General features: G+C 34.9%; 1 protein-coding gene across 5 annotated transcripts in view; it reads right to left on the minus strand.

Annotated features, from left to right (window-relative positions):
• Positions 1-4,314: 4,314 nt before the first annotated feature.
• Positions 4,315-15,220, minus strand: part of LARP1B (La ribonucleoprotein 1B) — a 128,315-nt gene continuing 117,409 nt past the window's right edge. For all 5 annotated transcript variants that reach the window (XM_033856693.2, XM_019928023.3, XM_033856694.2 and 2 more), the window contains 5 exons: positions 13,844-14,004; positions 13,358-13,502; positions 8,428-8,537; positions 7,563-7,690; positions 4,315-5,497 (listed from right to left, as the gene is read on the minus strand). In XM_033856693.2, the coding sequence (XP_033712584.1) occupies positions 5,252-5,497; positions 7,563-7,690; positions 8,428-8,537; positions 13,358-13,502; positions 13,844-14,004 (790 nt within the window). In that variant the 3' untranslated portion in view covers positions 4,315-5,251. The remainder of the gene's footprint in view (positions 5,498-7,562; positions 7,691-8,427; positions 8,538-13,357; positions 13,503-13,843; positions 14,005-15,220) is intronic.

A 15,220-nucleotide genomic window follows, 5' to 3' on the forward strand; every position in this document is an offset into this window, starting at 1 on the left:
TAATCACAAATAATGCCAATGAAGTACTTCAAATTTTTAAGTGAAATGACAAAAAAAGAAACCAAAGCAACAGCATTTTTATCTTTAACCATATACAAAACTTAATGCTGCTACTGTATTTATTTACTAATAACTAAGCACAATTTGGCATTGCTGTAACAAGGTAATCACGAATTGTTGAGAACATGTGGCTATTAGGAATGCAAGAGTAATTGATATAATTACATACCACCACAAGATGGAGTGAGAGTTCAACACACACACACACACACACACACACACACACACACACACACACACGCCTCTCAAAAGACTTACTGATCTTATTCCATTCTGCCATCTAGTGGCAATATAGTTAGGTATTACTCTCTTGGCTCAGTCTCCTATATAATAAAATAAAAATAAGCAGTTTCATAAGAGTTAAGAAATTAGGTGAAAGATAAGATTAAGCACAGAAAGAGGTAATATCATTCAGTATAATGGCAAGGAGAAGCATGAGAGAATGTCAGAGTGAAGTCCCAAACAGGCAAAACAAGTTTAAAAAATAAAATCTATTTAAAAACTAAAACAATATCTATTTTAAAATATAACTTTCTTCTTTAATTCCTTTTAGTATAAAGAACTCCAAAGATGGCTTCAACTATCCCTTTAAAAGGACAAGTAGTTTAAACATTTTAATGTTGTCTTTTTTATTTAATAAAATTGAAAACTATAAAATCACAAGGAAGGAAGTTCTCTAGGAGCTTACACATATTTTGGGTAGGACTATTTAGATTTATAGTCTATAATATTTTTCTTTTCATTGAATAACAATGCTTTTATTTGCTTAAGTTTTGCATTTGGAATTTAAGGGGTAAAATTTTAAAATTTTTTACCAAAAAAATGTACATACTATGTCAAACATACATAATCAAAATTAGAAAGCAAAGGGTTAATAGTCTTGATAATTAAAAAAGCTCTATAAATCAGAAAAAGACAATCACTCCAAAAGGAAAACATGAAAGATATGACCAAGCCATCTACAAATAATGTAGTTAATAAACAATAAAAATATCACTCATTAGTAACCTGATTAAAATGATCTTAATAATGACATTAAAATAATATTTTTTGCTTCTCAGTCTATCAAAGAGAAAGATTTATAATAACCAGTTTTGGTGAGGACATAGAAAAGCAGATGCTGTTGGTAAAACTGTAAACTGTGCAACCATTCTAGAGTACGTTGAATGGGAATACATTTTTACTTAGATTTTCAACTTCTAGAAATTTATGCTAGGCAATAACTCCAAGTTTATACACAAAGATTTATCTGTAGGGATATCATTAATTAAATTGTTGTTTGTAACAGCCCAAACCTGGCCATATGTAAAATTTCAACCATAGGCGATTCAGCTAAGTAAACTATGGCACATCCATATGCTAGAATACTACATAACTTGTAAAAGTCATGGTGTAGAAAGATTAATGACATCAGAAAATGCTCACCTCTATGTGAAAAAGCAGGTTATAATGCTATATGTATAGCATGATACCAATTTTTTTTCTTTTTTAAAAAAGTACTTTATTTTCCTCTTTGTGCTTTTCTAAATTTCCTAATTTACATGTATTGTTTTTATAATCAAAATAATATGATAAAATTACTAATTTATTACACATCACAAAACTCTTGATTACTGTATTTTCATATAAAATATAAAATTTTCCAATCAAATTTACATTTGCATATTTAGGTGAGTGGAAGTAATCTTAGGTTAAATACAGGTTTCAGATGTATGTGTTCAACACAAAAAGGATACTGAGAAAGATTCTTAGATAATTTTAGGTAATTTCAAGAGACCACTTAAAGCTAATAAGCATGGTTTGGAAATTCCTCACAGAAAAGCCAGAACTACATCTGCACTTAAGACAACATTTTAAAATTTATTATTCTAAATCTATTAGTTGTTTTGCATTCTCTTTCCAAGATCTAAGTATATTTTCTGAATATTCAAATTTGACTCTTTCTTAAAATGAAAATATCAAAGTGACCTCCCCAATATTAAATATCATAAAATTGCAGATTATCATTTATTCATGGAAATAACCTAATGAAGGTCTCTTATTTACTAAAGAACAGTCCACTTATCCAAAGAAGATATTTATTTCAATACTGTCATTCTATAAGAACAAGATACCAAAAAGAAAATAATAAATTTAGTGTATTAAACTAGCTGCTTCTTGCCAGTACAAGAAAACATATAAGCTAAATAAAAATGGATGTAAGTTTAACACTGAAACTTCATTCACAACATATTGGGTGGGCCAAAAAGTGCATTCGGTTTTTTTTTTTTTTTTTTTTTTTTAACATCTTTATTGGGGTATAATTACTTTACAATGGTGTGTTAGTTTCTGCTTTATAACAAAGTGAATCAGTTATACATATACATATGTTCCCATATCTCTTCCCTCTTGCGTCTCCCTCCCTCCCACCCTCCCTATCCCACCCCTCCAGGCTGTCACAGAGCACCGAGCCAATATCCCTGTGCCATGCGGCTGCTTCCCCCTAGCTATCTACCTTACTACGTTTGTTAGTGTGTATATGTCCATGACTCTCTCTCGCCCCGTCAGAGCTCACCCTTCCCCCTCCCCATAACCTCAAGTCCGTTCTCTAGGAGGTCTGCGTCTTTATTCCTGCCTTACCCCTAGGTTCTTCATGACATTTTTTTTTCTTAAATTCCATATATATGTGTTAGCATACTGTATTTGTCTTTTTCTTTCTGACTTACTTCACTGTGTATGACAGACTCTAGGTCTATCCACCTCATTACAAATAGCTCAATTTCGTTTCTTTTTATGGCTGAGTAATATTCCATTGTATATATGTGCCACATCTTCTTTATCCACATTCGGTTTTTTAAGTAAAAATAAAAGACACATTTTTCATTTTCACCAAGAACTTTATTGAACAACGTGTTCACCTTTTTGTTCCACAACCTTCTGCCATTTTTCAGGCAACTTTGTAATTCCATCTTCCCAAAACTTTTCATCTTTTTGAGCAAAGAACTGTTCCAGATGCCTTTTGCAGTCTTCCAGGGAATTGAAATTTTTTCCATTAAGAGAATTTTATAAAGACTGAAATAAATGGAAATCCGAAGGTGCAATGTCTGGTGAATATGGCGGTTGAATCAGAACTTCCCACCCAAGTTGTAACGATATTTGCCTGGTCATCAAAGAGACATGCAGCCTTGCGTTATCCTGATGGAAGATTATGTATTTCCTGTTGACTAATTCTGGACACTTTTCATCGAGTGCCGCTTTCAGTTGGTCTAATTGGGAGCAGTACTTGTTGGAATTAATCGTTTTGTTTTCCAGAAGGAGCTCATAATAGAGGACTCCCTTCCAATCCCACCATATACACAACATCACCTTCTTTGGATGAAGACCGGCCTTTGGTGTGGTTGGTGGTGGTGCATTTCGCTTGCCCGAAGATCTTTTCCATTCCACATTGTTGTACAGTATCCACTTTTCATCGCCCGTCACAATTTAAAAACGAACATTTTCATTACGTTTCAGTAGAGACTCACATGAGGAAATATGATCAAGATGGTTTTTTTCACTTAACCTATGTGGAACCCAAACATCAAAGCGATTCACATAACCAAGCTGGTGCAGATGATTTTCAACACTTGATTTGGATATTTTGAGTACGTCAGCTATCTTCCGCGTGGTATAATGTTGATCTCAATTATTTTTTCGGTTTGATCCCTATCAACTTAAACTGGTCTACCCAACCGTGGAGCATTATCCAGCAAGAAATCTCCAGCACGAAACTTCACAAACCACTTTTGACATGTTTGATCAGTCACAGCTCGTCCTTCACACACTGCACAAATGTTTTTGTGCGTTTCAGTTGCATTTTTACCTTTCTTGAAATAATAAAGCATAATATGCTTAAAATATTGTTTTTTCTTCCATCTTCAATATTTAAATGGCTACACAAAAATTCACCAATTTTGGTAAGTCTTTTTTTAATGCACGCTGATCTGACAGCTGTCACATACAATCTAACAAAATTGTTTCAAATAAAGTTAAAGACAACTAAGTGCTACTAGATCCATCTTATAGAAAAAACTGAACGAAACTTTTGGCCCACCCACTACAGTGGTCTTCTACTAGCAGAATTTGAAAATTACATCTTTTCAGCTGTATTCTAAACAAAAGTAATTAAAAATCAATTCAAATAATTTAGAATAAGTGCTTTATTTTAATTCCCACAAAAACTGAAACTATCATTTACGTCAGTTGCAACAGCAATAAAAATTAGAAGTTAATTCGTTTCTTGAAAACACTTTTTATAAGCATAAAACAAAAGTAAATGACACAAAAAGGTACTCCTTTTAAACTGAAGATAATCTGATTACTTGTGACATACACACCTGCAGATGTACAAACAGCAAATGCATTCAAAACAGTGCAAGATTTAACTAATTTAGGACAGTATTCCAACCAATCCCAACTCAGTTTTCAATTACTTGTGCAGGCTTATATAGTCACAAAAAGTAAATCTCTTCTAATATGTAACTGGCTGATGCCAATTCAGAACATTCCATACCAACACAACAATAACTATGGAAATCATGAGGTATGACTAACGGGGAAAAAGGCAAAACCCAACATCCAAAGTGCATATACTTCAATATAACTGCAATATATTTCTACTTCTGTAAAAAAAAAAAAAAAGTTTTCTTTAAACTATAAATCTAAAAGAAAAGCAAATGTATCATTTCACATTCTTTTTCTGAATTTAAAAAACATATACATAATTGTCCTTTGTTTTTGATAAGTTCAAATATGAATTGACAGTGGGGTTATTGGATTCTTTAAGAAAGCTCTATAGAATAGATGACTATAACATACTATATCTTCTTTAAGAAGTATGAGCTGAAATGTTAGGCATTCCTTGTGTTGTTTTTGTATATATTTAAGGAATGCTGTTCTTATAAACAATGGCTTTGAAAACGAAATATATTATTTCAAATATATATTTGAGACCAAAATATATTACTAGAGGATCTCTATAAAAGGTTACCAAAATTAAACTTATTTGTGAAATCAGGGAAAACGTTTTTAGAATTTATCTTTCTAGAAAATAATGCTGCCATTTTTCTTCCTTTTTCTTTTTTCTGATTATCACAATTAAACATCAGAGGATTTCCCCCAATAAATACTGATGTAAATGTTGATTTCAAGGGCAAACAACTTTCATAAGAGTCTATTTCTCAGGCAGTTCACCATGTGTTGAGACTGAGGCAGCACTGTTCTGGTGTGAATTGTCATTGGACTGCTGTGAAGTATTCCTTCTGGGAGAGTTTGTTGGGACCCGAAGCTGATTGTCAGGTGTAGGTTTAGCAGCACTCGGTGACTTTGTAGAGGAATTAGATGGAAGTCTGTGACGATTACTCGCATCACCAGAAGTAGATGAATGTCTTTTTCTTCCAAATTCCTCACCTATAGGGGGCTGCAAATTATGAAAGACAACATAGTGATGATTTTACTATTTTTTCCTCCCTTCAAAATCTAAGGCCAGACTTTTCTAACAGAGGGAAACTCTGCCGGCACTTCAGTAGATTTTATTAGTATAATGAAAACTTAACAGCAATTTAAGGTATTAAACTTAAATTTCCTCCTTATCAGTCTATTCTTTCATTTAACATGTTTATTAAGCTACTCCTATGTTTTAGGGCTTGAACTAAATAGTAGGGCATAAGGATAAGGCTGGGTTCGTTGTCTCTGGGAAAATGTTTCAGAGAGGACATTTTCCTTCTTTATGAAACTTCTGTCAGTTGCAAAGCATTTATAACTCTAACCCCTTTCTTCTCCAAACTTCCACAGTATTTAAAATGCAAATAGTCATACTTAACAGCACTGATACAGGAAAACATGACACAAATTTAAAAGCAGAGGTCTGAATTCTTGGCTTCTGTTCAGATAGGGCAAAAATCACTAGTATTATAAAGCAGGGACATCTTGTGACAGAACTGGCTGGACCACTCTAGAAATATAGCTTTTTTTTTTTTTTTTTTTTTTTTTTAATTTTTGGCCATGCTGCAAGGCATGAGGGATCTTGGTTCCCTGAGCAGGGATCGAATGTGTGCCCCTTGCATTGGAAAGTGTGGAGTCTTAACCACTGGACCACCAGGGAAGTCTGAAACACAGCTCTTTAATTCCAGAGATGGAGGCATTTCTATTAACTCCATCCCTGGGCTATCAAATCTATTTACACAAAACTACAAAAGACAAACTAATTATAATACTAAGCAGAGATGAACCTAGCCTTCCTTTCACCTCTCTCTTTTCTGCTCTTTTTGATTCTTCTTTCCTTATTTCTCTCTTCTCTTCTTTCTCCTTTTCCTTTATCTTATTATGCTCATCCACTTCTTTTCTTAAAATGTTTTCCTTTTCCTCTTGAAATCAAATTGTCTAAACCCTATTCTCCTGTCTCTACACATGCACATAACATTCTTGCCCTAATTTTATTATGTGAGGAACCATAAATCCATGTTACATGAGCACGTGTTATGGAAACTATAGGATACAAGTACATAAAAAGTGAAAAATTTAAAAACTGCTAGTGAGGGGACTTCCCTGGTGGTCCACTGGTAAAGAATCTACCTTAAATGCAGGGGACGTGGGTTCAATTTCTGGTCAGGGAACTAAGATCCCACATGCTGTGGGGCAACTAAGCCCACATGCCACAACTCCTGAGCTCACGTGCCTCAACTAGAGAGCCTGCGTGCTGCAGACTACAGAGCCCACATGCTCTGGAACCTGCACACCACAACTAAAGAAGAGAAAACCCACACGCCACAACTAGAGAGAAGCCCGTGTGCCACAACGAATATCCCGTGTGCCGTGACTAAGACCCGACACAGCCAAAAATAAATAAAATAAAATAAAGAAATAATAAAGAAATCTTAAAAAAAATAAAAATAAATAAAAACTGCTAGTGAGAAATGAGTAACATATCCATATAAAAGTTACTAAATCCATAAAATGTTTATCATGCATATCAAAATTAAAGTGAACTGACCATTGCTCCATGGTCATGTAAGATATTAACATTTAGGGACTCTGGGTAAACAGAATATATGGGAATTCGCTATACTGTTTTTGCACCTCTTTTAAAGTTTGATTTCAAAACTGGAAAGTTAAGTTTTCAAAATTAAATTTAAAAAATAAAAATCATACTGGGCTTCCCTGGTGGCGCAGTGGTTGAGAGTCCGCCTGCCGATGCAAGGGACACGGGTTTGTGCCCCGGTCCGGGAAGATCCCACATGCTGCAGAGCGGCTGGGCCCGTGAGCCATGGCCGCTGAGCCTGCGCGTCCGGAGTCTGTGCTCCGCAACGGGAGAGGCCACAGCAGTGAGAGGCCCGCGTACCGCAAATAAATAAATAAATAAATAAATAAATAAATAAATAAATAAATAAATAAATAAATATTATAAAATTAAACTTAAGAAAGTCACTGATAGCTCAAACATAAGAGTAATAAAAATAATACAGGGGAAAGGACTTAAAACTTACGTCAACACGGAAGTCTTCCAACTTCTTAAAGCTACAGAGGTACTCCTGAAGTTTGGGGTCAATAGACTGTGTCTTAGATTGAGAATATTTTAGGTAAGCCCAAAACTTTTCTAATCCATACAGCTGACCTAATAACAAAGAAGAATATACATGATAAAATATATAGAATCTTTAAAAAATGATTCATATTGGATATGATCCTACCAGCATTAAACCATGTCTTCTATGTACACTTTATCTAGATCTTGAAGATAAGACATTGTAATGAATAATGGCAGCTAACATTTACTGAGCATTTGCCATGTAACACGTATTATTTAAGTGGTTTATTGTATATTAAACTAATTTGAACTATATACAACCCTGTAATATAGGTGCTCTTGGGTATACTAGTGATGAGTAAACTGGGCTAACAAGGTTTTGGGGTTTTTTTTGTTTGTTTGTTTTTCTAACAAGGTTAAGTAACTTACCCATGGCCACAGAGCTACAAAGTAGGGGAAATGGGATTCAGACTTACGGATCTAGCCCAGAGTCTGCACTGTTACTCACTGTGCTATTCCACCTTTCCAAACACACTTGCTCATGTTGCATAGAATTTTCATGTAATGGAACATCAGTGAGTAGTCATGTGTGTCAAATGAATAAAGACAAAATACAAATAAGGAAACACTTCGGAGTGGCTATTTTCCAACATCTCACAAGTAAGACCTTCGTACTATATGGTGCTCTATCCTTCATCACAAACCATAATAGTGGCCTGAAAGTCTTAAATAGTCTGCCCTAAAAAAAAGTTACAAACTCCCTATTTATTGACAGACTCAGATTTACAATTTCCAAATAGAATAAGTTTATTGTTTTATTTTACCAGATTCGCAGTCTTTTTTGGTTTCTTCTTGGAAATCCTTAAAAATTTCTTGTCTGAATTTTTTTTCCAGTCCATAACTATAAAACCTGAACAGACATTCTAATCCATACCTGTGGGAAGAAAATAAAAAGTTTATAATAAAATTTTTCCTATGACAATGCAAATAGTCATATTTAACAGTACTGATACAGGAAAACATGACACAAATAATCTCAAACAAAAGTGTTCAAATGTATGTAATTTTTAGTACGCAGATTTTTAGCTGAAGTGGTAATTAGTAATCTACAGCTGGCTTTGCTATTTTTGTTGACTCAGGCATAGCATCTCATGGAGGTATACTGGGAATATGCAAAATAAGAGGCAGCCCTTGGACAACTACACTATGGCTTCTTTGAACAGACACAGGATCTCTCCCTGGTATTTCTGAAGAACTCCCTGGCATTTTTCCCCGGTATTTCAAAAGATTTAGTGACAAACTGGCAATGTTTTAGATTTTTTCCCAAACCAAGGCTTATAATGGTGTGTTAGTACATGGTATTAAATACTCGAACATAATCTCTAGGAAGATAAAGACCATACTCTTGGGCCACAGACTCTAGGTGTGGTTGACCCATTCAACTATAAAGGGACAAACCTAATTAAATGTCTCCTAAGAGAGCCTTCCTGCTTATAAAGTATATTAAATAAAAGATATTTGCCAAAAGAATTGTATCACTGCATAAATCAGAAAAATTTGTTTCTTCTTACAGCTACCTAAAGAACCTGAGACAAGTTTTGGACAGTGGATCAAGAAACTACATGGGCTCAACCTTCAACTAATGGTGATGAGCAGAACCCATGAGAGTGGACATGGACAAGGTCAATGGACAGCAGTAAAGGGACCATCCAGCTCATTCAAAGAAAGCATGTCGCAATTTAGAAAATCCCTCATGTAGAATCCTTAAGTCATTCTGGGTGCCTCAGTGGAGGGGAGGCTATATTTCTTCATTCCTGGTATCATAATACTGCTGAACCATTATTCACAGGAAGAAGGGTGTGTGTGTGTGTGTGCGTGTGTGTGTGTGTATCCATGCATATGTCCTTTGTAACCAGCTTATTTACAAGATAGAGAGTGACGGTCTCTCTGGAAGAATAAACAGGTTTCTTGGTAAGATGGCAAGAGGAATGCAGGACTACCAACCATACACTAACCTGAGCCCTTTCCTTTGGTAGCCATAAATGACACTATTCCTTGAGCTTGTATGACTGAGGCTAAGGGGACTGAGTACTAAAGGAACAACAGTTCAGAATGACAAACCTGTCTTAATACTCCTCTTATGGGATCATATTATATTGATACCAGTGGTTCTCAACCTTGACTACCTATGTGAACCATCTAGGAAGCTTTAAAAAAATGCTGACGCCCAGGCTCCACTCCAAACCAATGAAATCATAATCTCTGGGGCTGAAGCCTAGGCTTCTTTCTTTCTTTCTGGAAAGCAGGATTGAGAAATTTTAGGTTTTATCAAGTAAATGACATTTTAGAGGAATGTTAGGATTCTTAGATTTTGGGTAAAGGCCAACTGACTACTACAATATCTGGATTTCTAGTCTTACTTTTTAGGAAACTAATTCCAAAGATCAAAAATATGACACTAATAATACAATCCAAATATGCATCATAAATGCTGGAGTAAAGAGCAGGGGCAAATGACCAGTCTCTCAGTTGTCATTTACTCACTGACCAATCACTGTGAGACAGCTTAGATGAGTAGAAAACAAAAAGGCTGAGAACCGGAAAGAACTACATTTGAATTCTAGGCTTATAATCATCTCTCTAAAAATGGGGATAATAATATCCTACTTTTCAATAATAGATAATATTTGTAAAGCACTTAGACCAGAGCTGGCACATTGCAGATGTGTATGTAATTAACGTTACTTCTCTCCTTTCTTCTTGAAACCATCCTACTGCTAATGTTAGTCAATGGATATATTCAGTACTGATCTTCTTCCTAATAAAAGTAACCATTTATTGAGCACTTACTATGTATCAGGTAGTATGTTAAGCTATTATAAACATACACAGAATACCATAGGAACAAAGAAGAGGAACTCCCAATCTAGACTTGGGTATAAATGGGATCAGAAAAGTTATAGAAAGTCCTGAGGAACAAACAGAAATTATTTGCATAAATAGCAAAATATGCTGAGATTAATTATAACAAATGCTTTCAAACTTTTCTAAGTCCAATAGTAAGAAAAATATTTTACCTTGTGACCAAGTCAACACTCACATATATACGTGTGTACATAAAAACATACGTTTTGTAAATAATTAAATTTGTATTTATGTATGAATTGTAAAACATATTAACCTTACTATGTTCAGTGCAGTCTGATATTTTCTATTTTTTTAAGTAAGTCAGAACCACTAAACTGATTTCACAACCCACTAACGGGTAGCAAAACACAGTTTGAATGAGAAAATCTAGATTAGCCACTATGAAGAACAGTTTGGAGGTTCCTTAGAAAAATAAACATAGAACTACCATATGATCCAGCAATCCCACTCCTGAGCATGTATCTGGAGAAAATTACAATTTGAAAATATACATGCACCCCAACGTTCATAGCAGCACTATTTACACTAACCAAGACATGGAAGCAACCTAAATGTCCATCGACAGATGAATGAATAAAGAAGATGTGGTACATATATACAATGGAATGCTACTCAACCATAAAAAAAGAATGAAATAATGCCATTTGCAGCAACATGGATGGACCTAGAGATTGTCATACGAAGTCAGACAAAGACAAGTATCATATAGATATCACTTGTATGTGGAATCTAAAAAGATGATACAAATGAACTTATTTACAAAACAGAAACAGGCTCACAGACTTTGAAAACAAACTTATGGTTTGTTTTCCAAAGGGAAACGATGAGGGGAGGGATAAATTAGGAGGTTGGGATTAACACATACACACTATTGTAGATAAAACAGATAATTAACAAGGACCTACTAGCACCGGGAACTCTACTCAACCTCTATGGGAAAAGAATCTGAAAAAGAATGGATTATATGTATATGTATAACTGAGTCACTTTGCTGTACACCTGAAACTAACACAACATTGTAAATCAACTATATCCCAACATAAAATAAAAAATTTTGAAAGAAAGAAATGGCAAATATTGCCTTCAGTGCCAACTCTGATAAACTTGCAGTAGCTATCAAAGCTGTGATAAGAAAGACTACAAATCTGAATTCAAGAATAATATTAAACAATGCTGGGATTGATTTAGAGATGTCAGTAATGAACAGAGAAGAGGGAAAAAGAGGTACACATGCCATTTATTTATCATTCCTGATCAAGATCAAGATTCTAGATGAAAACTAAATGGGCTTTATTTTTACACAAGTCAGTGCAAATGTATATTTTTTTTCAAAGAAATGTATTTGCATATCTTGTATTCCTCTTGATCACAATATTGATTAACAATAGATTCTTATTTGAGCTTTACAAGAGGAATCCATTTTTAGAACCTGAAGAAGGGTAAATTTAGGTAAATATTGAGTGGAAAATTATCTTTTTTCTTCTTCCATCTCATCTTCCTTCCTCCCTTTTCCCAAGAATGAATAGCTTAGCTTGCATGAATCCATTTCATGTTCCTTCTCATCCTCTTGGTCTGTTCTCAATTCAGCCCTATTGGCACAAATTACCCTGAACATTCCTCATGGAAGCAAGATCTAACCTAGACAAAAAGAAGGGTTAGCAAAGCAGAGGGAGGATGAAGAGAAGAATAAGCAGAGGTAAGAATATGTACAGATGTCTAAAGGCTAGAGAGCTCGGTTCATCTGGAGAACACGTAGTTCAGTACCACGGTTGCCTAGAGAACTACAGTTGACCCTTGAACAACATGCACGTTAGGAGCGCCAACCCTCCCACAGTTAAAAATCTGAGTATTAACTTAAAAGTTGGCCCTCTGTATACACGTTTCCTCCATATCCACAGTTCCTCATCCACAGATTCAAGCAACCATGGATTATGTAGTACTGAAGTATTTACTATGGAAAAAATTCTGCATATAAGTGGACCCATTCAGTTCAAACTGGTATTGTTGAACAGTCAACTGTAGTAGGAAAAAATGAGACTGAACAGGTGTGTCAGGATGTATCATGAGAGACCTTATTTTTTCTTGTCTCAAGGAATCTTAACTGGTTTGGCTCTAAGCACGTAACAATTTGGGGATGTATATGCACATCCAAGGGAAATCTGTAATGGTAGGGACAAGAGAGAGAAAAATCTGTCTTTCAAATTACATTTGGCCTTTGTACCAGCCCCTAACATGGTTCCAAACATGATACCCACAAACCTGTGTAGTCCCCTCCTACATTATACCAGGGTTGGTTTGTGTGAACACTATAATATGGCAGAAGTGATGTCACTTTCAAGTGCAGGTTAAGTAAGACACCGAAGCGTTCATCTTGGAAGTTCTCCCCCTTTCTTAGATCATTCACTCTGGGTGAAGTCACATCGTGAAATGCCCTATGGGGAGACCTATGTGCCAAGGTACTGAAGCCTCCTGCCAATATCCAAGTGAATGAGCTTGAAGAAGATCCTCTAGCCTGAGTCAAGTCTTCAGAGACTGCAGCCCTGTCCAATACCTTGACTGCAATCCTATGAGAGAACTGAACCAGAGCCACCCAGCTAAGCTGTTTCTGGAGTCTTGACCCTTAGAAACTATGAACTAATAAATGTTTGTTGTTTTAAGCTTCTGCGTTCTGGGGTAATTTGCTATGCAGCAATAGAAAACTAACACAGTCCTTCTCCCAGTTATCACGTGGTACTTTCACAGTTCAAAATCAGGCTACTTCTGTACTAGTTTTTAGTATTTTTAAAAAATTCCCTCCAAGTGTAAAAATATGAGAAAATATTTGACCTGTAATTTTCTTTTGCATCTTCCCAAGCAAGTTGTCTAAATTCCTCATACATTGTTTTATTGAAGTGATCTCTGAGGAAAAAGGACCAGAAACGAAAGAGGGTATTCATTTCTTGAGACTGGCCAATTCCCAAGTGTTTTCTCTCTGGAAAAAGTCAAAACAGCAGATGTTTTACATAGCGTAAAATAAAGAAAGCTGAAACATATTAATCCCCAATTGGGTTTCTTTTAAACAAAGAACAAATAATCCATTTTCTGACTCACTGCTCAAATTTAAGCATTTGTCAATAGTAACAAGAATATAGTAAGCTTTATTTCCTAATGTGTCTAAGCTACAAAATACATGAATAAAGAATATATATGAACACATTTACTTAAGGCAATTTTAACAAAGGACTATTTTAACCTGATATTAAATGTCACAACTTGAATTTTTTAGAATTATGTTTTAATTTTAAAGATAGCTATATAAAGGAAGGCTCTTACCACTTAGGCATCTTCTACGATACTTGTGGTACACTTGTTGGGTAAAGCCATTTTCCTTCAAAAGTTCGTGAGAAGGATGCTGGAACTTTGGGAATGAATGAGGAGTACATCCATAACTTCCTACTAGTGGTGCACCTCCTGAAGGCGAAGCATTTGAACTGCTGTTTGAGGAGGGGGAAAAAAGCCTTCAAACTGAAATATCAAGAACCAAGTGTTTAAACCAATTTGTACTATTTGTTTACTGAGAATCTGAGCAGTGGAAAAGGCATTAGTCCCTAAAACTCTCCTAAACTAATGATACACGGATCTACATATGAATTGCTATCTATGTTCAACACATGGGTAAATTCAGAAGTTGATAAAGGACATGGTCATAAATTCTCAAACTAAAACAATAAGTAGAAGCAGATAACTGACTAGCTAGCTTACTCTTCTCTTCCAGATACATTATTAATTTAGTTATATTTGTTTTTTTTTCTTATAGTACTGGGGAAATTTTCAATTTTCATGAGTAATTAGGTTAATGATATAAATTGAGTAAGTGGATAAAATCTGGCACAAAGGCAATATTTTCATTATCCTAAGGACATACCTGTAATTCTGTAAATCAATTTCACTTCTGAAATTTCGCCTATATCTATCTTTTCCTTTTCATCTTCACTCTGCTATTCAAATTGAGGCTTTCCTCCTCTTTCACTTGAACTAATTGGTCTCCTTGTTTTTTCAATCTCCCTCCTCTATACTGCCACCAAAATGATCTTCTTAAGACTGCTCTAAATCAGTGGTTCTCAATGTGTGGTCTGTAGATGCTTGGAGGGGTTCCCAAGAACCTTTCAGAAAGTCTGCAAGGTCAAAACTATTTTCACAACAATACTTAGACATTATTTGCTCTCTTCACTGTGTTTACATCTGTACTGATAGTACTAAACAATGGTGTATAAAACTGCTGATGCAAACTGAGTCAGTGGCACCAAACTTTACTTACTAGTGGTTATATTATTCACTGCTATGTACTTGAAAAAAAATGTTTAATGCCAGTTTCACCTTAAGAGTTCCTTGATGAAGCAAAAAAAAAAAAGTAACTTTATGAAATCTCAACACTTGAGTACATCTCATTGTGTGTGACAAAATGGGACAGAAGCTTTAGTTTTGCAAAATGAGAACATTCTGGAGATATTTCACAACAACGTGAATATACTTAACACTACTGAACTGTACTCCTAAAAATGGTTAAGGTGATGAATATTTCATGAGTTTTGAATATGAAATGAGTATTTCATTGTGTTTTTTATAACAATTAGGGGGAGAAAAGCACTTTTGTAGCATATCAAAATATGATGGCTGTTGTTATGAACTAAATGTTTGTTGAATTCCTAA

Source organism: Tursiops truncatus, chromosome 5, assembly GCF_011762595.2.
Source record: "Tursiops truncatus isolate mTurTru1 chromosome 5, mTurTru1.mat.Y, whole genome shotgun sequence".
NCBI classification, from domain to species: Eukaryota; Metazoa; Chordata; class Mammalia; order Artiodactyla; family Delphinidae; genus Tursiops; species Tursiops truncatus.